Here is a 26,006-nt window from a genome sequence, read left to right on the forward strand (position 1 = left end):
ACTGCATTGCTACATTTATGTTTGTTTATTAGATTCACTGTGGAGAGTTTACTTGGTATTTTCCTGGGAAATCTGCCAGTTTTTATGTGGCATATTCCCTAAGTTGGAATGCATTCGACCAATATTCAAAAAGAAGTTGTGAGAGTGTTCTTACAGGTAGTTATCAATTTAAACACCATTTTTACTAGCAGTGCATAACATTTATTAAAATTCCACAGATCATCTTGTACTGGCACTACATGTAAATTAAATGTGTTTAAAAATTTTGTAAGATTTTGTAATTACTTGCAGTGCATATTATGCAGTGAATCTGCTTTTTACAGTTTACTTTTTTTTACGGTTGGCCTTTATAATGTTTCAAACTTTGTAACTGAATTTCATCAGACTTGTCAGCTGTAAATTTACATCCACTGACAATTTTTTTACTGTACTTGTACTGCAATAATAATAACAATAATAATAGCAATCCACATTAAAACTCATTTGTTCTTGCATCAATTATCTTTTTCATTTTTTTCGTCTTCCTTCCTGACCTGTGATACAGCTATGTTGCTTGTGACATTGATGATGATGGTACTGTTATTACCTTCCTTCCTTTATTCATATGATGGTGGTTTTTAATTCACTGTATTCTTTAATATTCCTTTATAATATGAAGCTGTAATTATTTTTGATTTACAGTAGTAGGTGTTTTACAGATATCATGTGGCAGCTACACCTTTGTGTCGTATCGACTTCTTGACTGTGGGACGTGCGTTACAACAAATCCTGCAGCTGCAAGACTTACAGGAGAAGAAGGCTCTCTGGATCCTAAACAACATTTAACAATCAAACTGAAAAAGTTACTCCAAGATGTAGAAATTCAGTCAAAGTAAGTACATTTAGGGAAAACAACCTTAAAAAGTTACTGCTTTTGCTAAGTGAATAGTTACTATATGTGAATAATAATTGTCTACCATTTAACATATAAGTTGTTGAAAATGCCAGAGTTGGAGGCTGTATGAAATGAACTGGTGTGCTGGGCTGATAAATAAAATACATTTAATTTACGTATCCTTAGAGAGAGAGAGAGAGAGAGAGAGAGAGAGAGAGAGAGAGAGAGAGAGAGAGACTACTGATTGTTGGGACAGTTATGATGGTACTATATAACTCAAATGATACAGTACTGTCATACTCGTGCTGCTAAATCATTCCAAATGTAAGTGTAAATGCCGAAGTTTTCCATCAGCGCAGAAGACAAATGTTATGTTGTCAAGCACAGATAATATGTTTCAGTACGTCAATTCTCTCGTTAATCCCATCTGAGACAGTTTTTCCTGTAAAGATAGCAGCTGTGTCATTCTGTTACTAGTAGTTGCAAAACTGATGCAGATGTAACACTGATTATTTCCATACAGTCCTTGAAAATGGAATTGGAGCTCTGAATTGTGGTGGATAGTAGAAAATAAAAGTATTGTGACTGGAGATGGAATATTATTAATAAAAATATCTGCATAACCTATAATTTTGTCTTTGAATTTCTTGGGCTTTGAGAAACGAGTACTGAAGTCATTACATATGATTGTATTTTTCTTGCGAGATTGAATGTATTCCATAAGTTGCTCCACGTGATTATAAAACACCTTTTTGTTTCCATCTGAGAACCTGTTACACAAAGAGTAACTGTATTTTGCCTTACACAACCAGTAACTGTACTTTGCTATGGCAATTCATGTGTAATGTGTTCTGCATATTTTTTCAGCGGACAGTTTAGTTAACTACTGTTCTAATTATCTTGTAAGTGCCAGTATACATGGGGGAGGGGTGAGGGTGGTGGTGTGTGTGTGTGTGGGGGGGGGGGGGGGGAGGGGGACCACCACTGAGAGGATTTCTAAATGTTGGGAACTATTACTTATGTATTCATTGTACAGGGTGTGTTGTGTGTACTGTGTCAACATGTGCAGGAAATTTTGATACCTCACATGTATTCAACTGATGAAACAGAATGAGACTTACTGCATAATAGTGAATAAGTTGATGAAGTTTAGTAAACTTAGCCATAGTTTATTGTGTCCTAGGAAATTGGTTGATCATATTAAGTGTATTATTTATATTACCTGAATGTGATTGTTAACAACACATTTTTTTTATTTAGAAATAATTGAATGTCACAATTACTTGTTTCAGAGCACACATGAAGGAGAAGTTTTTAGCCGACTTGCGTAAAGCGAGAGAAACATATACGGGAGAGGAATTAGCAAGAGTGCTTCATAATATGAGGAAAAGACTTGATGATCCCAATGTGCTCTCTGGTGAAGTGCTGTTGAATGTGTTAATATCATTTAGAGAAATTCAAGATTATGATGCCATGGTGCAACTTGTTGACGACTTGCGAACTGTACCAAATAAGAGGAATTATATAACTACTTCAGCAATAGGATACCTCTATGCATTTGCACTGAACAGGTTAGTAAGATTTTGAGATTTTTTTGTACTTTTCTTTTACATATTGCTTCATAAATGATACCCCTAGAAACTATTGGTGAGTTCATAAAGTTTGGTGTATATGCAACATTTATGAAGACAGGAAAAATCTTTTTATCTGTTCTACTCAGTGCTGAAACTAAATTTTATTTAATTTCCTAGAATAAGAACTGCAATTGCGATATAAATAAATTTGGATACAATCATACAGAAAGGTAATTTAAGTATGAAAAATTCTTAAGTACACAAAGAGACAGTAGGACTGGTCAGTTCATATATGCAGTTGGCAGTACTTCCTGTACTGCTGACAGAATCATATAAAACTAGTTTCCTAATGAAACAAAAGAGGAGAGTGTTGGGGAAGGTGGGACAAGGGCGATGGGTGGGCGGTGAGGGAGCCAGGACTTTCGAAACCCAGGCTGAAATAGTCTCACCTTGTAAGAGGAGAAAGGTGGCTACACAATTCCTCTTTCTTCCATGAAGAAGAAACTTGTCATATTGAAAGCAAGAGTGCTGTACTTGCAGAACTAGTGCTACAACATGTCCTTGGTTCTTGCTGCTCACCTGTAAATGTTTGTGTTTCAAGAGGTGACTCTGAAGGATAAATGGTTAAGAGTGGAAGGCCAATGTGCGTGGAAAGAAAAGTTTGCTATCAGTACATGAAGACAGTTACTATCAGTGTGTATTACTGTTTTGGACTTGTGGCAATCAGAAATGTAGTTTAAAGGCAAAAATAATTCAAACACTAAGGGTTAGTCAGCATGAAATGGAGAGGAGCATGTTGGAAATAACTAGGGGGGAGAGGAAAATAATGACAGTAGGTTAAGCTAATCTATGTGAAGATGAATGAGACTTACTTGATAACAGTTATGGAGTGATAAACCCCAAATTTGTTTCTAGGGCTAGTAGGGCAAAAGAAGAGGGTAATAGTGATGATAGGAATGAATGGTTGACCAAAAAGTCTAAAAAAATACCTTTTATGTGCAAAAGACAAAAAGGGAGGGAAAGTACACAAACACACACACACACACACACACACACACACACAAGGGATAGCAGCCTTTTACACGGCATGTCTACCACCAAATTTTATCAGTCAGGATGAATGGTCATAGGGAGAGGATGTATACTGGCAATACTAGCATTGCAGAGCATGTGCTACAACACGACAATCATGACCTAGGTCCCTGTTTCATCACATGCACCATCTGGATTCTTCCCCCAGATGCTAGTTTTTCAGAACTCCACAGGTGGGAACTAGTGCTACAACATGTCCTTGGTTCTTGCTGCTCACCTGGTCTTAATTTATGTTGATTTCTTCCATATCAGCACTTCTTCACAGTAACTACTCCTTTCTTCATTCCGTTTTAGTTTTCTACATCTTTCATTCTCTTACCTGTTTATTTTTTGCTGTCCCCCTCCCACCTCTGTTATGTACAATGCACTTAGCTTTCCACTCTTATTAACATGTACGTGATGTTTTAGCAGTCATCTCTGTTTTGAATATTACCCTGTCTTCCACCTTTAAGCTCTCAGGTTTTCAGATCTTGTCCTGTGCATTCCCCAAGAATCAGTCTCTCATTCCCACCCTGCCTGGTAAGTCTCCGCTGACCCGCGGTTCTGGGTGACTTTTCCAAAATCTGCCCCTTTTCCTAGACCACTCCAGTCCTTTTCTTTCACCCCTCTTCCTTCTTCTTCAATCCTTCTGCCTGAAGAAGGAGCCACTGACTCCGAAGTTTGCCTAATTATAACGTTTTTTTAATGTGTGTTTTCTGCTGTTGCTTGGTGAGTAGATTATTTATCTATCCAATTTCCTTATAAATACAATAGAGGGAAACATTCCATGTGGGAAAAAATATATCTAAAAACAATGATGATGTGACTTACCAAACGAAAGCGCTGGCACGTCGGTAGACACACAAACAAACACAAACATACACACAAAATTCTAGCTTTCGCAACCAACGGTTGCTTCGTCAGGAAAGAGGGAAGGAGAGGGAAAGACGAAAGGATTTGGGTTTTAAGGGAGAGGGTAAGGAGTCATTCCAATCCCGGGAGCGGAAAGACTTACCATAGGGGGAAAAAAGGACGGGTATACACTCGCACACACACACATATCCATCCACACATATACAGACACAAGCAGACATATACAGAGGCAAAGAGTTTGGGCAGAGATGTCAGTCGAGCCTCTGTATATGTCTGCTTGTGTCTGTATATGTGTGGATGGATATGTGTGTGTGTGTGTGTGTGTGTGTGTGTGTGTGTGTGTGTGAGCGCGAGTGTATACCCGTCCTTTTTTCCCCCTAAGGTAAGTCTTTGCGCTCCCGGGATTGGAATGACTCCTTACCCTCTCCCTTAAAACCCAAATCCTTTCGTCTTTCCCTCTCCTTCCCTCTTTTCTGACGAGGCAACCGTTGGTTGCGAAAGCTAGAATTTTGTGTGTAAGTTTTTGTATGTTTGTGTGTCTATCGACGTGCCAGCGCTTTCGTTTGGTAAGTCACATCATCTTTGTTTTTAGATATACAATTACCTTATAAGTTTATTTACTGTAATTTTATAATGATTATCGATAATAAGTCTCACATTAGGATACGAGTATCTTTTTAGTCTGGTTTCATGAAAGACTTTGGCTTTTGTGTCTTATGTTCACCATTGGAAATGATCAGAACATATAAGGAAATACATATATTTGTGTTAGCACTCAGCCACTGCCTTCATGATAATCACAAAGACATTGGCTGAGTGCTGACTCACACAAATGCATATGTGGGCTCCCTCTTTGTTCTGATCATGTCCAATGGTGTAAATAAAACATGGAAACAAAATTCTTTCAAGAAATCACATTAAAAAGATATTGATGTTCTAATGTGACACTTATTATTGATAATCATTATAAAACTACAGTAAATAAAACTTGTAATACAATGTTGATTAAAATACTGAAGTTGAAAGTCTTTTGTAAACAGAGAACAATAGGAGGAGAGCAGAAATTGTCTTCATGTTACGGAACATCTTGAGGAGGTATGTTTATGTCTGACATCAGGTCATACCAACTTAAGACTGCACACCTAGTGTGGCTTTCACAGGAAAGTAGGCAGATCGTGAAAGCCCATTATAAAGATGGCCATCTTCAAAAGCGGTGTTTATTTGTACAAATGACTATGAAATTAATTTAAAGCTGTTTTAATACAACACAGTGAGTAGAAGGAAGGTTGCTACTAGAGTCACTATTGTCAGTTCATGATTATCGTTAAGTCAGTGGCTCAGCATACTTTCCCACCCTTCCAGACACTGCAAACGTATAAGACAGGCAGCCGTGACCCAATAAGCTGCCAGTGAAATATCTCACTTACCATGGTAATGCTACATTACATGATCAATAACTTTATGTATAGTATGTGTTTTCTGCTTTGTTCCAAGATGACATTGAGCAGGAATTTGATGCACTTTTTCCAGACATCTGTATGAAAATCACTGTTTAAGGTCATGATAACATCAACAAAAACTTAAAATGGAATCATTAATGACGGTAAAGCATTATATTGAGAGAATAGGACTTCTGTTGGGACTGACAAAAATGAATGTAAACTGGAAAACATAAAATGTGAGCACTTAAAACTGGAATTCATTGTAGCAAGTTTTCATTCATTCATTCATTCATTCGTTATCACACCTTGAAATTATGGCATGTCTATTTTACCTTTAATGCACATATTGTTCTTTCATTGAAATGGGCTGTAATATGTAATATATCAGTTTAAAAGTTGTTGATCAAGTTCATTTGTCCTAAATGTTATTACACTTACCGTTTTATTATTATGTATTGAAATTAAATCTTAATTTTCTACTTATTTTAAATTTGTGCTTCTGCTTCTCAGAATATGAAGTATCATTTTTCTTTTTTATAAATACTACAAGGCGCAATAAAGAAGGCGACAGAGAACGAGCTCTCAGAGTGATTGAGAAAGCTTTGGAAAAGAAGGAAAATCATGTACCTGATATAGTTTGTCTTTGTGGTAGGATATACAAAGACAAGTTTGTTGAATCTCAGCATCAAGATAAAGATAGTTTAATGAATGCTATTCATTGGTATAGGAAAAGGATTTGAAGTGCAACCGAATGAATATGCTGGCATTAATTTTAGCACATTGCTTGTTATAGCTGGTAATGAGTTTTCAAATCAGAAGAGCTGCAGCATATAGGTAAGAAGCTAATTGAATGTGAGAATAATCTGTATTAAACATATATTTCAGGTTTTTAAACTGAAGTTTGTGTGCTCATTTAATTATAGGTATGGTCCTCAACAATTTAATTGGTAAAAAGGGTAGCCTGTCGTCATTACAAGACTACTGGGATGTTGCCACTTTCTTCGAAATTAGTGTTTTAGCAGAAGATTACTCAAAAGCTATCCAAGCAGCAGAATGCATGTTCAAGTTAAAGCCACCAAACTGGTGAGTTTTTGGAACTGTACACTACACAGAATTATCAAACAATGTGATAGAAAAACCATTTATTTTTGTACTTTGTAACATTGTGGCTCCCTCATATATAAAATTAGCATAACAAGTTACTTTGCTTGGACTGTCTGTACTAACTATTTCACAAGCCATTTTATGAAATAATATTATTACTATCTCTTTACACAAGTGTTGTTCACTCTTGAATGCAAGGCATAGACAACAGTGCATATGAGGCACCTCGCGCCACCCCCGCCCACATCCGCCCCCCCCCCCCCCCCCCCCCCCCTCCAGCTACTCTTAGCTCTTGCTTCTGCAATCCCAATTAATAGTTGCACCGAGGACCCCAGTAATTTAATCATTTTTATTGCCTTGTATATTGTTAAGATTTTACATTCAGTACCCAAATGTTATTGCCACAACGTGTGATAATGTCCAAGGAGCTCATACCAAGACACAGCATAGTCCAGCTTTTCTTGCTTCTCATCTCTGCCTGCAGAGAGACACTTCTGAATTATGCTCTGTTGTACTTAGCATCGCTTCCAAGGCACTCTCTTGTGTGTAGTGCTTCTTGCAGCGCAAATGGCTTTAGGGCATCTGCCTCAGTCTCTCTTGTATATCAGCTTTTCCTCTGCTGCTGTTCGTTTGTAACTTGTGTTTGTTTCAGTTTTCTTGTCCTTTAAGATCACTGTTGTTTCTGATGTCTTTTAACTTTTGACCACCTACCCCTGTTGTTTACACAACTGGCATATGGAATTATGATGTCTATCATGGAGGGTCCTCTTGTAACCCAGAGTTGCCCCTGACAACTTTGTCTCCTCGATTCCACCCACATCCCACTTGGCCCATCCAATGTAATCACTGTACTCTCTGTATTATTAGTCCCACACTGATGGCACTTTCCAGGTAGGATCCTTTCTGTTGTGTTGTTCCTAATGTTCAGCAAGTAGTTATTATGCTTTTTACATTTAATCACCTTTGTCTTTGTTGTTTATGATCCCTTTCTCTTCTATTGCACTTTTGGGACAGTTCTGTTCCATCTGATAGACCCTCAATGTAGTCACACCAACTGCCTGTATATGTAACACTTCCATTTTGATTGTATTCCACTCCTCTTTTACTGAACTGCTCACAACTGCTTCAGAAAATTTGCATTTCATCTCATTCTGCCCTGTATTTTAAGTATCCCATTTTATTGTTTACTACAATTCATAGAATGTTAAACTTGTTCATCCTCTTATTGATAAGCCTCTCCTGAATAAATCCTTTCTGGAGAGCCAAAGAGGGTTAGTTTACTTCCAAAATTCTTTGCTAAGAAAATGGCCATTTTTTAAGACCGTATGCCCCACAGCTACCCTTTGTGTCTATCATGCTATGGCTTCCATTGCCTTCTGCTTGCTCTCGTCATTGATCACTGCTAATTCTTTTGCGTTTGGGATCAATTTCCCACCTTCTTTTGGCAAGGCTGTTGATAGAATGAGAATGACTCCTTTTAGTGGAACTCTTTGGCACCATAGCTTATGATTTTTTATTCAAAATCAAAAGAGTGTTTGGGACTGAACTATAGATCCAGTATCTTTATGCTGATGGTATAAGATGGTAATCCTACATGTAACTATTTCTGTCTTCGTGTGTTGCACAGTGTGTTTCAGTCCCTGTGGGTCTATCATAAGGATAATTTGCTTCTTACAGTCTTTCCTTGTTTCTGAATGAGATAATTTAATATGTAGGGAAGGTTACAGGAGAGAGAGAGAGAGAGAGAGAGAGAGAGAGAGAGTGAGTGAGTGAGTGAGTGAGTGTGTGTGTGTGTGTGTGTGTGTGTGTGTGTGTGTGTGTGTGTGTGTGCGTGAGTGTAAAAAATCATAGCTTTGTTATGCTACATGCTGTGTCACAAAGAAGCGCTCATAGCTTACGAATGCATTCACATTAAATTACTTTAAAACATCTGCCCGAAGGAGGAGGGAGAGGAAGGCCAGTGCTAACGTGGGTGGGAAAAATACATATGGGAAGCCATGGAAGATTGGAACAAAAGAGGCCTGTGGAGATCAAAAATGGCTAATTCCTAAGGGGAAACACTGAAAGTGAAGAACAAGAAAAAGTCTGCCATTGCACAGCACATACCTGGCACTAAACACATTATTAAATCTTCATTGATCCATTATGGATCGTGGGACGACGGCTGGCATGAACTTCTTGATGCACTAATTTACCATCAGCCGTATGTATTGTAGAAATTTATTTTATTTTATGAACTTCTATGTGCTACCAGTTTCGGCATTACATTGATGCCATCTTCAGGCCCCACTTGTCATAGTTGTAAAATCGCTATACACGGAAGGAGCCATATAACTGGATCTGTGAATCAAATCGTCCTGCAACAGCTCTTGGAGGCCAGGTGACACAGACTCTGTGTTGCCTGGCCACCAAGAGCTGTTGCAGCTGTGGCTCCTTCCGTGTATAGCGATTTTATGACTATGACGAGTGGGGCCTGAAGGTGGCATCAATGTAATGCTGAAACTGGTAGCACATAGAAGTTCATAAAATAAAATAAAGTTCTACAATACATATGGCTGTTGGTAAATTATTGCATCAAGAAACACATTATTATTCATACAATACAATCTGATAGTACAACTATATTATGAAAAGGATAGATTGCTACTCACCATATAGTGGAGACATTGAGTTGCAGACAGCCTCAACAAAAATACTGCTATACATTTAGGCTTTCACCCATGCAGCCTTCTTCCAAAGTAGAAAACAAACACACACACACACACACACACATGAGATGACCACTGTGTCTGGCCACTGAGGCCAGACTCAGCGGCCAGAGGCGGTCGTGTGTGTGTTTTGGGGGTGCGCGCACACGCTTTCAACTTTAGAAGATTGCCTTTTGGCCAAAAGCTTAAATGTATAGCATTCTTTTTGCTGTACCTGTCTGCAACCCAATGTCTCCAGTATGCGGTGAGTAGCAATATGTCCTTTTCATAATATTGTTGTTATTCCATCCTGGATTTTCCATTGTTTGAATTTGACAGTACTACGTATTCAGCCTAAGTCGAGAATCTAGATGTGGTAGAGCAAATAGAAGTAAATGCCCATAAAAAACAAAAGACTGAAATCTAAGCACATTTAGCATGTAGATGTTGCAAGTCAGAGTTATTTTAGTCATTTTAAATTTTATTGTAACTTAAAAGTGTAAGGACATTTGTTTATTTGTTTTTATGTACAAAGAAACATGTATACCATAAGGGAAATGTGTTTTGTAACATCAAGAAATATTCCTCATAGTTTACATTTTAAATTTCTTAAATGTGCTCACTGTTTCCTTTTCTTTTGTTTTCTTTGCTCCCTAGAGTTCCAACATTTAAGATATAGTAATCACATAACAGGAATGCACATTTCAATGTCATCTTGCTCAAGAGCAAGAGAACTGGTAAACAAGTAAGTTACATCAGATGATGAACCCATAGGGTTGTACAGAGTGGCGCACATAAAACCGGCCCGAACCGGAATGCGAATGCGCGTGAGTAGCATTACTAGCTTGTCAGTTTCTATGCCACCTTCCAACAGCAGTAGCGTGTAAGTAGTTCATACAGAAAGTAGTTGTTATAAACTGTGTACTTCATTGTCTTGCCTTACTCCATTGAAGAATGTTTGTTAATTGTTGAAGAATATGTGCGGTCTGATTCCATTAAAGTTGTTCATGACACTTTTCATGAAAAGCTTCCTGAAAGTTATATTCTTGCAAAATCAACGATTCAGGATCTAGTGAGAAAGTGGTGTTTGACAGGCAGTGTTGTTAATTCAAAGAGAAATAAGACATCAACTGTATGTACACCTGAAGTTGTGGCAAAGATGATGGCACACATTGAAAGAAGTCCCTGCAAGTCAACACAACGATTATCACAGCGATGTGGAATATCTCGCAGGTAATGTCAATGCATCCTTCATGACTTAAAAATGAAACCTTACTGTGCGAGTGTTGTTCAGCAAGTAAAAGAAACGGACACATTACTGTAATTGGTTGCTGGAAAATGTCGCTGGGGGGACATATTGATCCGTTCCTCCTTTTTCCGACAGATGAAGCTTGGTTTCATCTGTCGGATTATGTTAATTCATGAAACACAAGACACTGTGCTACAGAGAATCCCCAAGGCATACTGCAAAAGCCATTACACGATTTAAAAATTCACGTATGGTGTGCTGTATCTGGTAATAGAATTATCGGGCTATTGTTCTTCAACAAAACTGTCAACACACATTTACTTGCAACTCTACAATGAATTTTCGGCCCTGTTAACACCAAACAAAAAATGTTGTGCATATTTCCAGCAAGATGGGGCAACTTCTCATATGTCGGATTTGTCCTTATCTCATATACATACTGATTTTACAGATGATGGGATCACTAGTAAGGGCTTGTGGTCACTCCACTCTCCTGACTTGTCACCATGTGACTTTTACCTCTGGGGATTTCTAAAGGCTAGAGTCTACCACAACAATCCCAGAACACTTGACACATTAAAAAACAACATATATGAAGAAATTTCGAACATTCCTCAATGAGTACTGAAAAGCGTTTTCCTTAACATACTTTGACGTGCACAACTTTGCTTGGATGTTGGCAGAGAACATTTTGAACATAGACTTTCAATTCCTTTCTGAAATATGCTTATTAAACTTATAAAAGTAAATCTGTTACTTAAACTGTTAATTACATAGTTAATAATGAAACTGTGCAATCAAAATCTAAGAAAGCTATGATGTAAGTTGATTTTCTTCATTCATATTCCTTTCAGTGCAGGGGCTGGATTTGTGTGTGCCACTCTGTGTAACACAAATGGACACAAACATTTGAGACTGAAGACGTTGTTTATCATACTTCTTGTGTATTTGTTACAATCGGGTTCACCCCCTACGAATTATAGATCAAATTAATCAACTAAATTGATTATGAGGCAGTAGTCTCAACAGTCATTGACTGATCCCTCTGAAAGAAATGCAGCAGAAACCATTGGAACAAGCCACTGTTTTAAACATACGGGAAACACTAATAATTCAGCCAGAGATAAGGGATCACATGAATAGACTTTAGGGAATATTTCATTTACCTAATTTCATACTTAGCAAAGGTTCGTTCTGTGTATTTATCTAAACGTGAACAGATTTATTGGCTTTGCGTGTGTTAATATGGTGTAATACCTAGTGTATCTTACAGATGACTTTTGTTGCTTTTCTGTATTAACTGTAGGGGTGATAAGATTTGCAAATGTGCGCAAGCAAAAGACACTTACACGTAAGCTTTTGGCCACAGCCTTTTTAGAGAAAGAGAAATACACCATTCATTCATACTAGCAAGCATACCTCTCACACATGGCTGGCGACTCTGTCACTTCGGGCCAGAATGCAACTATCTCATGGGATGGTAGCAGCAGTCTGAACGGTACGGGGAATGAGAGGTGATAAGACAGAGGGGGTGAAAATTGTTATGTGAAGGGTGAGGGGACAGTATGTTACAAGAGTGGAGAATGTTTTGTAATGATAATTCCCATCTGCGCAGTTCAGAAAAACTGATGGTGGAGGTGAGGATTCCATATGGCTCAGGTAGTGAAGGAGCCACTGAAATCAAGGATGTTATGTTCAGCTGCATGATGTGCCACAGAATGGTCTACTTTGATTTCGGCCACAGTTTGGCGGTGGCCATTCATCATGGTAGGCAGCTGGTTGGTTGTCGTACCAGTATAAAAAGCTGGAATGGGAAGTCCTGTCATAGGTTTATCCTACCCCATCAGGGGCTGGGTCACCTGTGAAGGCAGCCATTTATTTACCAGCTTTACTGCAATCATTGCACATTCTTGATTTCGGTGGCTGCTTTTGGAGTTATTTTTATGACACATTCTCAGCTCCCATAATTTATTCGGACTCAACCTACAGTAACATATCGTCCCCACACCCTTCACCCAGCAGTTTCCACCCCCTCTGTCCTATCACCTCCTCTCCAACCCTGTCTCCTACATTCTTTGTTTGCCACTCTCAGCCAATGCACCTGCCTACCTTACCCTGCTCCTCCCCTTTTTCATACTGTTTTCCCCACCACCTTGCCTCACGACCTCTTGACGCTGCGCCCGTTGGCATTCTAGTCCCTGCACACTCAGCCAAACAGTGCTCTTCTCTTCCCTCACCCAACACTGTTATTTCTTTATTCCTTCCTCTTCCCCTTCTACTCCCCCCCCCCCTCCCCCGATTGCTGCTACCACCCCACTTGATAGTTGCATTCTGGCTTGGCTGCCGGAGTTGGTGTTCAAGTGTGTGTGAGGTGTGCTTGCTAGTGTGAATAGAAGGTGTGTGCTTCTCTTTTTCCATTGAAGGCTGTGGCTGAAAACTTGTGTGTAAGTGTCTTTTAATTGTGCCTGTTTGCAACTTTGTGTGTTATCTTTGTGCAGCAAGTAGCAATCTCTCTTTTCCTACATTATTGATATTACTACCTGGAGTTCCCATTGTTTGGTGACAAGATTTGTTACACTGAAACATGTAATATGACATTAAAAGCGTTTCCATATTCCTAATTATGAAATATTATTTCTACTTTTTCTGGTGTAGGAATATTTAGGTTATTTACAAAACCTTCACTTGATCAGTTTTTGAGTATTGTGACATAGTAAGGGACGCCAGTCAAGCTTGACGGGAGTGATAGGAAATACACAGATAAGAACAGTGTTGTGTGTCACTGGTTTGTTACATGAGTACAAGAGAGACCAAAAAATTCTCAATAAACTGCAGTTGGAGGATACGTAAGAAATGTTGTGACTCAATAATGCCCCCTACACTCACAATTCTGAGCTCTTGTGTTCCAGTACGAGTCGAGAATGTTCTTCCAGCGTACATCTTTTGTTGTGACCACGACAATAAAATTTGAGGAAATTGACTTTATGCACAAGGGAACCACAATATTCCTTCTTGCATACTATTGTGAGTGGAGGGTGAAAAGGGGAAAGGAGGGAGGGTGACTATCCTGGTATGTTATGTACCCTTTATCACACACTATGATAATTTGAGTAATAGGAATGTGGATATAGCAGTATTTTGATTAACGTATCACTGTATCCTAATTTATAAGGCTGAAGTGCCTGTCTCATGAAAATGCATGTTTCTGTGCCAGTGGAATGCTTGTTTTACTTTCACATAATCTTGGAAATTTCTTTAAAAAAATCTGCATTACCTGTATGTTGTTAAATATGACGATAATTTTTCTTTCAGTTTAATGCAGTGCTGATACAGAGATGAATTTAATACTTGTTACCCATCTTACAGGCACGTTAAATCTACGATAGGAAACATCTCTCTCATAGACAGGTTCAGAAAGAAAAATGAAGATGCAGAAATTTCTCCTGAGGAACAAGTATTTGGATTTTGGATGGAATACTTCGTGGAATCAACAAAAACAGAAGTGGGAGATAGCATAAGATTTCCTGTAAGTAATCATGTTATCAGTGGCCATACTGATTTGGCATTTATTAATGTTACTGAAATTGTTTCTGTTCCCAGATATGACATAACTTCATCTGCTTTTTGTGTGTAGCTCATCCTTAAAGTCAAACAATGGAAAGTTTAGGATAGAACAACAACAATATGAAACAGATATATTCGTACTCATCATATAGAGGAGGCACTGAGTTGCAGAAAGACAAAATGGGAAAGAGAACTAAAATATTAAGGCTCACAGACAAAGTCCTTCTGGAGTAGAATACATACACATATTGACACAAGCCCAACTCGCATGCAAGTGCTCACTGTCTCAGGGTGCCAGAACCTGACTGTTAAACAATATTTGATACTTACAGAGGAATTTGTTACCATTTAATACCAATTTATCAGAAATGCTTTCCTTGCTGTAGACAGTCTGCGTTTTATATCCTGGTTTAATTCAACTACTTTCCATTACCTGTTCTTTCAAGTTCTTTGCTCATTCTGACAGGATTATGTTGTCATCGGTGAATCTCAAAATTTTATTTCTTCTCCCAGAGTAACTAACTCAAAGCTGATAAAAATGCTGTAATCAACAGCATTCAAGAACTGCAGATGAAGATAGCGTGGTGGAAGAACTTAATAAAATGGGAAAGTCAGAAATTAATCTCATTCTGGCCTCCTTTATTTAAGACCTTAAAAAGATGGAAAGAATCTCTGAACAATTACCCTAATACAGTCACTCGATAAGAAAGAGAACAAAAGTAATGTTAATAATCACAGAGGAATTTCCCAACTTTTGTTTCCGCACAAAATACAATACAAAGTGCTTCAGACCAAGATAGAAGAAAGATTGGATCATGATCTGGGCAAGTACCAAATTCGGTTCTAGAAAGGGGTGATCACCTCCTTAACAGACTTTCAACATAAGAAAATCCTTAAGATGTTGGGCTGAAACAAATTTGTAGCTGTTTTGTTAACTTTAAGAAACTCTGCAACACTGTAAATAGAGAGGCAGTGCTTGAAGTTCTGGAAGGGTACGAATTGGATATAAAAACTGGGTATTATCACCAAGCAATGCATACAAACACCAAACTAAAGGCTAACTTCATGAGAGATCATGGATTCCTTTGAGGTCAAGACTGGGATGAGACCAAGATGAACTGTCACTAGTACTATCCAATTGTGTCTAGGAAAAGGTGATGAGGAAATGGAAAAAAAGAATCCTGGATCCATAAGCATTTCACCTTGGAAGATGCTGTATGTAGATGATGTTGTATTTGCTTGTGACTTGGAAAAGAGCAAAGGAAAGAACAGAAGAGCTCTAAAGAACAGGAAAAATGACAGGGCAACAAATCTCTCTCTGTAAAACTGGATTTATGACCAACTTTAAAAATGCTCTTAATACTTTCCACAGTGATGAGTGAAAATTACAAACAAAGAATTCAATTGAGTGGATTGGAGAAGGTTACGGTTAAAGAGACTGCAAGAAAAATGAAGATCACTTATCAGCTAACTTAAAATACCTATATAACAAGAAACTGCTCTTGTATGAGTCTAAATTGAAAACTGTTGACATAGTTCATAAACAAGAGTGCTTATGTGCTGCAGAAACAATGGAGATAATCAGAAAGGTAGACCTGGAGGACAGTTAAAAAAGTAAAGAGGGAGATATTCCAAAAATTCATCAGTGTGGTTAGAAATGTCTTACAAAATCTGTATCAGAAGACGGTACGATTTATGGCATTGTTAAGAGAAGAAGAAGACTATAGTTTTATAGAAATTTATTATGAATGGGTGAAAACATATTTTATATGCTTATGTACAGTTAACTGACAGTACAGTTGAATTAAGTCTCTGATATCTTTTTACAGTTACTTAATATTTGTGTGGTGATTTTTTAGTGAAGTTTAGGTGCAGCACACACACACACACACACACACACACACACACACACACACACACACACAAAAGCTGATTACCTGATGTTGTTGATTGCCTATTTTTATGTTACTCTATTTTCTCTCCTACCCTACAAGTAGGGATGAAATGTCACCATTGTATTCACTGATCAGGTTATAACCCCAAATGACTTTGAGTGTTACATTAATATTGGCCATTTTTTTTATTGTTTTCCATGTCATCACCTTCCCAAACCCACCCGTGCATTGGGGTTAGGCAAGGTTTTCACCCCTTGGTGCTTCCAGATAGTATGTTGTATGTGCACCAAGTTTGGCTGAATTTACCATGCACATTTTGCTATGAGGGTTTGTACATTACCCATTTCTCACCCCCACTTCCACTCCAACACCCACCTGTATCAGTTAGTTATTGTCATGCCATTCAGTTTAACAACCCTCAATACTATGGATCTGACACACGTATGTGAGTCACTTTCAACTTTTTTTTGCTGTCACCCAACTGCACCACCATCAATCCCCAACGATGAAATACTCGCAATCCTAGCAGTGGTCGGGCACTTAGTCTCCCCCCTCCCCCCTCCCCCTCTTCACCCTACCTCATTTTTACCCTATATATTCCAGATTGTAGGTCATATTTGTACCAAATTTTGCTAAAAAGTTATATTTTTCGTACGACCCTTTCTTACAGCCACTCTCATCCCTTGGGGCCAAATGACGTTGAGACTCGCCAGTTAGCACAGCAACTCTGAAAACTATATGTCTGACAGTAGTGTAGTTTGTTTTCAAATATTTTTATGCAACACCCCCTACACATTCCTAACTGTGCAAGGGCTCTTTTACCTCAACAATGTATTTTTACAGATAACTTTAAAATTGTGGCACATAACTATTCATCAGCGCTTATCTTCGGGGGGGGGGGGGGGGGGGGGGGATATTTAGCACTGCTGCAACATGCAACATGCATAAAAAAGTATTTGACCCTAACCTAGCTTAACTATATTTGTCTTTGTCTCCCCTTGTACTGCCATCATCTGGTTCCTCCAATCCTGTGGCCTGAGTGACCTGCCCTTCCTTTCTTTTTACTTTCCCCAATCTGTCCCTGTCTCCTCTCTGAGGAAGGAGCTAGTAATTTCAAAAGCTTCAACACTAAAATATATTATTATATGTACCTATCGGTAGTATTAAATATTTTTCCTTGTGAAGGTAATTCTGACGCCTAGTTGTGTAGATTTCTTGAGTGAATTTTTTGAATAATAATCACATACACACCAACACTGACTGAAAATGCTACAGCCATTATACATTTATGCTTACATGTCACAATTTTCTCACTCCCTACCCACCATTATGTTTATAGATGCTAGTGGTGTCTTACCCTATGGTAAGTGTCTCAAATATTAAGTAATTGGTGTACCAAGTTTAATTGAAATTACTCCTCGCACTTCAGAGCTATGTGCATGAATTATCTAACCTATGAGTTTGCAGTCGTACACTAAAGCAGTAACAACTTTTTCTTTCTTTCCATTTTGGAGAGAACCTAGCCATTGCCTGCAGTTTCAAGCTGTTTGTATTAAGTGTGCTCTTGATTCTCTTATTTTTTCTCACTTCCTGCTTTCACAGTACACATTTTTGTCTATGAATATTAATGCTGTGCTTGACTGTTTGACCAAGTGATCTCTCCTGCTATAGTCATATGAATATGTGGCATGTGTCTCTGATGTCACAATTTTGTGGAGAGCTCCTACTGTTGGTTTGGGTGCAGTGCACTGAGGTATGTGATTTGTTGGAACTTTCAGGGAAACTTTTGTGCAGTTCAGACCCTTAGGATGTAAATACCCATCACATTTAGCAGCACTCATCTATTCATATTTTATTGAAAGAACTCTTTTGGAGTTCAAGATTATGTTAGGTTTCTGGAACAAAAGAAGAGAAAATAAAAAACAACCACATGTATTTACAAACTCATGACTCAGCAGTCAAGAGTTATGAATGATGCAAGCAACTGCACACTGTTTAGGTGTTTGTAAGATGTTATGATTTGTTGGAAGCAAGATTTTTAGCCACATGTATTCTTACAGATGCTATATGGAGTGTCTTGAGGGAAAGAGAACTTAATGAGATTGAAGGATTATGGCTCAGGAAATAACAGTTTAGGTAGGTGAAACAAAAGCAAAGTATTTGGAAAATGGGAAGGTTAATAAGGTAATATGTGAAAAAGCATCTTGTAAACTGTAACTTATGCTGAAGGCACCATTTCACAGTAGAATCTCTGATGTGATCCATAACAAAATCTGGTTGTTGAAAAGCTGTTTCTTGGGTAAATACTAATACATTTGGTGAACCCCTGTATTAAACACTCTTGTAGTTGCCTCACAGCAAAGTTCATACTGAGTGTTCCATTGAATACCAGCTGTTTTGAGCTGTCTGCATGAGCTATATGTATGAGCACATGATGCTTTTCCATTATTTCCTTAGCTTTATTTTCACTATTATGGCCCTTCCACTACTGTTATCACTCTGGAACCCTTTGCCTTCAACCACTGTTTCTTTCCTGAGTAGGTCCTAGTTTTTGTTTCTTCATGTCGCGTGCATTATTCTCAGTGAGTTGTCTAAGTCTTTCGTTCACTAGTGTTGTCTTGTCAGGTCACTATTACTAACTTTCACGTCACATCATTGTATTTGCTGTTTGTAGATAAGAATGGCTCATATTTTGCAGCTGAAATTTATTCTTTACTTTAATCAAACATGTTTCATTATAATTATTTTTGGGTTCTTCTGTGATCTATAAAAGAACACAAAAATAAATTTCAGTTGGAAAAGATGGATAATAGTTATACTTTCCTACAAGAAAAACAATGTGAAGTAGCAACTGAGGAATATTGACTGTAAGCATTAACAATATCTCTTTTCTTTATAATTCTTTATGCCTGTAGTGTTCCTCTTCTCTATGATTTTCTTCACATGAGTGTGCAGGGTGATTTCAATACACTCCCATATATCTTGCCATCTAAGGGTATATTTCCTGCTATATGTGCTCTTTTCTTTACTCAGTTTTGTTCAGTAGACCAACCATCACCTGATCAGCAACAATGTATTTCAGTATTTCATCTATTGTTGAGACCTTACAAACTGTGGAACATAATTCATATATCACACGCTTGTACTGGTGTTAAGAGTTGATAACGATTTGGCTCTCATTGGCTGTGTTTGAGGTGCTCTAGCATCTGTTTTAGAAGATCAGATATCTTCTTAAAAAGAAATTTATCTACTAGTATTATGCAGTCAGTGCCACATTACAAGACAGCATCTGTGCTATTTTGGCCTCTTTTGGCCAAGAAAATATTGGTAACCTACCTTCAAGTGTAACAACTCATCTAAAGCTAAGCAGTAGCACCCTTTGCTGTCAGAGCTACTGTGTGTGCTGGCAGCTCTCCTTAATTTAAAGTGCAATAATAGCATCTTTCTCTCTTAAACAGACAGGATTTCTCAAGTTTTTGGAATGATACTGAAACAAGTATGGTGTGGAAATGAGAAACCAACCAGTGAAATGCACTATTTATTCCTTGAAAGTGTAGTGGATTTTGGCGTAAGACCTTTAATCTTGCAGATTTAGAACTGTTGCTTCTGAATGTGATAAAGAAAAATAAATGTTGTGAAATAAATGTGGGTTTTATTTCTGGACTACAGTAGCAATACAGAACAGCATAGAACATGCATATTCATATTCATGCTGTATTTGAGGAGGTGGAAAGTAGATGGTGATGGTGGTAAATGTGAACATTTTGATAGAATAATACTTTGATGGTTTCTAATTCTGGCTGAGCATGCATGTGAATTTCAGTGAAGCATACACTGAGTGCAGGGGTGGGGCGTTATTGTGCAAGTGACATTTCCAAAATGTGACGAAGTGTATCTTTATGCAGACCTTGGATTGGTTTCTCTGCTACATATTGTACAGAAATTAACTGCGTAAATGAGTTTGTTACTGATGTGAACATTTGGGGAAAAATACCACTAGTTAATTGTTCGAAAAGATATTGCACAAAATTCCAGTTTGTGCACCTGAAAAGTATTGGTAACTTCCATATTGGTTGAGTGACACCTCTCTCTTGTTGCCTGTTTATGCTTTTCTTCTAATTAAGGAATTATTAAAAGCTCTAAAAGTGAGATATTCAGTCTTGTAAGTATAAACTCTGTCATGGCCTTTTTGTTTTAGTTGTGTGGTTTCTAGATACTCTTCTTCTCTATCAAATCTTCTCTTTCTGCCTTTCATTGACTTTGTTGTGCATTAGATTTGTAATTGTTTTCTTTTTTAAGGATTGTTTATTAGCAGAGGTAATTTATTTATTTCTCATGGTTTCCTTGATCACTTATCTTAATTTTGAATATCTTCAATAGATGCTTGTTTTGGAGCCAGATAAGGTATTCATGCCAAGTTATGTAACTGTGAATCTTGGAGCAGAAGAAAAGTCAATTGAGATATGGAACATGTGTCTGGATAGCATGAAGGGAAAATGTCGAAAGGTGCACAAATGGCTTTTTGCAGCTAGTCAGATTAGAAGTGTTAGGTAAGATGAATACTCATTTATTTTTGGTAAACAACTGCTTTGTCCTTGTGCTTTACTCATAGGTATTGTGTTAAATGATTACTAGGTGGCCATATTCAAACTTACCTGAACAATATTTATATTTCTGACAAAATAAATTACTAAAGCTAATGAACAGAAGTGAACTTTACATAATAATCACACCCAGCAGTGCCTGTCACAAAATATCAAAAACATTTTTGTGCCAGTTTTATATAACTCAAAATTGAACCTGATCTCACATTTTCATGCTTCTTCCAGTTTATACAAGAGAGATGAGCGCTGCTTGTTCCTGTATGTACACCAAAACTCTGATGACTTTCAAATGTACTTTCCATCAGTCCAGTGTCGTCAAAGGTTTTTTGATTTGGTGAAAGAGATGACAGGGGACCAAGAAGGAATGGTTATGGACCTGGATGCTCAGCAGGCAGAGGATCAGATAAAAGTACGTGTATATTTCTAGGTAATGCTACATTGTCATACTGTTAATCACCATTATCAATAATTTTAGATATAGCATTTGTAAAACTACAATGACTGATTAACAGAAACTAATCTTCTTATTTATGCGTATTGATGGATTTCAGTTAAACCATCTTGAAAGTGATTTTCACTTAAAGAAGATGTCATTAACAATTGTATGGAAAGGTGTGCTCTGTTTTTCAGTTTCCATTGTCAGTATGCTTCATTACTAAGTGTGAGTGATAAACCCCCGTTTTACACATTCAAGTTGAAAGGTTTGCTCATTTGATCCTGTTCAAAAGTTCCTTGCATTGGTTTAGACCATTTACTGTATAGTATTTCTTATTGGTAGGTAGTATTGTAAATGTTTTTGTATTTTTATGTATGGTCTGTGAGGTTTGTGTTGTAATGTGTTTGTTGATCAAATTGCTTTGGTTCAGTTATCCAACAGAACTCAAACAAAAATTGTTGGTTCTTGCCCACTCGTCTCGTTTAGTGTGCCTAAGGGATGCGGTGTTGCTATACAACAATTCAAGCAAATAACATTAGTAGTTTTATTTTTGTGAAGCAGAATTTACTACACTTAACTTTGAATTTACAAAAGTGTCGCAAACAAAGGGCAACATGCAACCAAGTCGGAGTTCATGCAAGTTTGTCACCCAGTTTGTGGATGACCAATACTGAATTCGTAGCGCTCTCTCCTAGGCCATGCTATGCTCCGTGAATACGTTCCACTAATGTTCGTACACTGATCTGATCTGAGCGACCGAGGCTAGCAGGAGCGGCACTTATACTCACTTCTTGCAGAGGTCGCTCCTGGCATGGCACGGTCCTTGTGAGCGGGTTATTGGCTGACGATTCCTCACTGCCTTCTCGCCTTCTCTGGTCTTGCATTCTTTCTCTTCGTTCCGGCACTTGGGGTTATGCCAGAACATCCCCCCCCTTCCCCCCCCTCCCCAAAGTGATGGACCATGGACCATCATTTTGTATGGAGTGTGACCACCGTGGGGGAGGCAGGAGTGTGGGTGCAACGTTAAGCCAGAAGCTGTGGCAGGGGACATCAAGCTTCTGGCCATTCCGTGCCATCTGGCCCATGCTCTGGCACAAACGTCCCCCCTGAAAATGACCAGAAGGGTATGCTTCCACTTCCTGCTGCCAGGAACCAGATGAAGAAGGTGGCGACTGCTGCATTGTGGGTGGGTCGAACTCCATCAGTTGGATGAGAGGAGGTGAAGGCTCAGTCTCGAAGAGGTTGTCCCACAGTGTCGTGATGACACTCTCTGGTGGTTGCTGTAGCCATACTGTCCTCCTGACCCATGAATCTAATTGAAGAGAGACTGAAAGATCATTGTGTACATGACAGAGGTGAAGTTGATTTTGATGGCAGCGCTGCAAGCCATTGGGACCTGAAAGAAGATACATGCAAGTGCCAAGTCGACACACGATCTCGCCTCATGCCCACCGTCTTCTGTCACTAAAAACCATGTAAAAGACAATATCATGGAGTGCGAAGTGATATTTGTGGCCTTCGATCAGTGCCAGATGCTGAGGAGGGTGGAGCAGTGTCCGATGGCGGAGGCCGTGAAGCAATTCTGCCGACAGTGGCCTGTCGCATGGGTGCAAATGTGCAAATGATAAGAGTTGAGAAACAGATGTAGTGCTTGATCCCTGGTGTGTGTGGAGCGAAGTTTGGCCACCTGCTACTTGAAGTTTCTGACAAAACATTCCGCTTTGCCGTTTGACTGTGGATGGAATGGTGCACTAGTTAGATGCTGTATGCCATTGCGTTCACAGAATGTTTCAAATTAATTTGAAATGAACTGAGGTCTGTTGTCTGGCACTATTACTTCAGGTAAATCTTTGAGGCAAAAAATCGGTGACAACACCTGAATTGTGCTAAGTGATGTTGGCAAGTTCATTGGCACAGCAAAAGGAAACTTGCTGTACGAGTCAACCACAATCAACCAGCAAATGTTCCAAAAAGGTCCCGTAAAGTCTATGTGCACACGTTGCCATGGCGATTGTGACTTAGGCCTAGCAGAGAATTTTGTGGTGGAGCGGACAGATTTTCCACACCTGCGTGACACGGTGACGTTATATGTTCTATTAGGGCATCCATACCGTGCCAAGTACAGTGCTGATGCACTAACTGTTTCGTACGAACAATTCCCCAGTGTGCTTGGTGAAGTAACTGCAACACTTTTTTTGTGCAAAGCTTTAGGGATCAATACGTGTGACTGTCCACTGCCATTTAGAACAAGAAGCATGCCTTTTTGTACAGCAAGGCTATGCTGATGTGCAAAGTATCGGCACACTACAGAGTTCTTTATGTTATTCAATGAGTGAGCCAAGATGTGTGAATATAATTGAGCAAAATGTTCAAATCTGGGTCAGAGTCTGTGGCCTGTGCAATTTTCTTATCGTTCAGCAGGAAAGACGGACGCATTTCTGAATCCCGAGCCTTGATGTGACAACAAGATGCAGCAGAAGCATCAAAGTCTGTATCAGGGCCAATCGGAAGACATGAAAGTGCATCCGCATTACCATGTTGAGCTGCCGGATGATGCACAATCTCATATTGGTATTGAGACACCAACAAAGCCCATCTTTGCTATTTTTGGGCAGTTCGTACAGCAGTGATTTCATTGTATGAAACAAGGACTGTGAAGGCTTGTGATCCATGACTAAGTAGAATTTTCTGCCACACAAATAGTGGTGGAATTTGGTGACACCATACACAAGAACCAAAGCCTCTTTTTTCAATTTTTGAAAAGTTACACTGAGCTTTGGACAACACTTTTCATGGGAAAGCAATTGGCCTGTCTATATCAACAGTTCTGTGCGAAAGCACTGCACCAATTCTGTAAGAGGAAGCATCAACTTGCAATACAAGTGGTTTGTTCGGATCAAAATGAACTAAGCATTGATCACTGAGCAATGCATCTTTAAGTTTTTGAAAAGCTACTTGGCACTCATATGTCCAAACAAAAGGGACATTCTTGTGGCGCAACCGATGCAGTGGAGCTGCTATTTGTGCAGCATTCGGTATGAACTGAATATAATACTTCATTTTCCTAAAACTGACTGCAATTCGGTGACATTGTGAGGGACTGGCAAATCTCGTATGACTAACAAATGTGACTTAAGAGGATGTACACCTTGACTGTTTATGACATGACCAAGATACTGCAACTCAGGTTTAAAAGAATCACACTTATCCAGCTTACACTTTAGTCCTGCATCAGATAACACACGAAACAAAGCATGTAAATTTGCAATATGTTCTTCAGGTGTACAACCTGCTACTGCAATATTGTGTAAATAGTTTGAACGGTTTGGCACTTATGCAGTCAGCTGTTCCAAATACTGTTGAAAAATGGTGGGTGCGGAAGCACTGCCAAAAGGCAAATGCAAATATTTAAACAAGCCCAAATAGTATTCACTACATACACGTTTTGAGATTCTTCATCGAGCAGTATTTGAAGATATGCTTCACGCAAATCAATTTTTGAAAAATAGCATCCATTGCCTAATCTGTCCATGAGATCCTCTGGGCGTGGCAATGGATAAGTGTCAATGACAGTTTATGGGTTGACTGTGGACTTAAAGTCAATGCAGAGGTTAATATCACATGTAGATTTGTGGAGCAAAACCAGTGGACTTGGCCATTCATTAGCTGATATGGGTGTAATAACTCCGTTAACTTGCAATTCTTTAAGTTCAGCAGTAACTTTGTCCTGTAACGCAATGGGAACAGTTCTGGCTCAACAAAATTTCAGCTGAGTTTTGTCTTTCAGAATAAAATGTGTAACAAAATTTTTAGGTTTGCCTAAATCTTCATAAAAGAGTTCCAGGAATTCTTTTAGCAAGCTAGCTACTCTGTCTTTTGCATTGAATGCAGACACTGACAACACATTGTCCTGCATTTTAAAGCCAAACAATTCAAAAGAATGAAGACCACATATGTTCTCACACTCGCATGACTATAGCACTGTAAAAGTCACTGTTTGCTTATGCGAGCGATACATAGCAGGCAAAGTACATGTTCCAAGAATGGGAATGTCTTGTCCATTATAAGCCGTCAGTTGCATGCTAGTTTTAGACAGGCATGGGGATCCTAACAGTTCATGTGTGACGATTGAGCAATGTGACTGAGGCACCCGTGTCCAACTGAAATTTCGTATTTCCCACAAGTGAGTAAATAAACAACAAGTTTGTTTGACTGATGTATCAGTGACAAAACTGCATGCTTGCTAGTTGCAGACTTGGAATATAGTGCATTAATGACATTGGTCTTGTGACTGGATTTTTGTGAATGGGCTGAATTCTTATGCTTCTTCCGTTGCAAACTTAGGGATTGTACATGTCCTTTCCTACCACAAGCGCAACACTGAACTTGTCGGGAGGGGCAGTCTTGGCGTTTTGCCGTGAGTAACACCAAGGGCAAGACTTAATTCTGTTCGCCTTTGTAGCAAACTGCTTACATGGCATGGAAAGTGAACTGCTTACATGGCATGGAAGGTTGTTTACTCAGCATGGCTAGCACACGCCGCCACTGCAGAATGGGGCAATTATAAGCAAGGGACTCAACCCAACAAATATCTGGCTGCTCAAATGTATGAGCCAACAAAGCACCAGAATCA

At 38.7% G+C, this 26,006-nt stretch overlaps 1 protein-coding gene across 1 annotated transcript in view; it reads left to right on the forward strand.

Moving 5' to 3' along the window:
* The window catches only part of LOC126090833 (mitogen-activated protein kinase kinase kinase 15-like), a 183,302-nt gene that overhangs the window by 18,171 nt on the left and 139,125 nt on the right, over window positions 1–26,006 (forward strand). The window contains 9 exon segments of the mRNA XM_049907015.1: window positions 699–871; window positions 2,167–2,445; window positions 6,385–6,562; window positions 6,564–6,639; window positions 6,642–6,668; window positions 6,758–6,917; window positions 14,241–14,400; window positions 20,714–20,883; window positions 21,163–21,346. Of these exon segments, the coding sequence (XP_049762972.1) occupies window positions 699–871; window positions 2,167–2,445; window positions 6,385–6,562; window positions 6,564–6,639; window positions 6,642–6,668; window positions 6,758–6,917; window positions 14,241–14,400; window positions 20,714–20,883; window positions 21,163–21,346 (1,407 nt within the window).

This window comes from Schistocerca cancellata, chromosome 1 (genome assembly GCF_023864275.1).
Source record: "Schistocerca cancellata isolate TAMUIC-IGC-003103 chromosome 1, iqSchCanc2.1, whole genome shotgun sequence".
NCBI classification, from domain to species: Eukaryota; Metazoa; Arthropoda; class Insecta; order Orthoptera; family Acrididae; genus Schistocerca; species Schistocerca cancellata.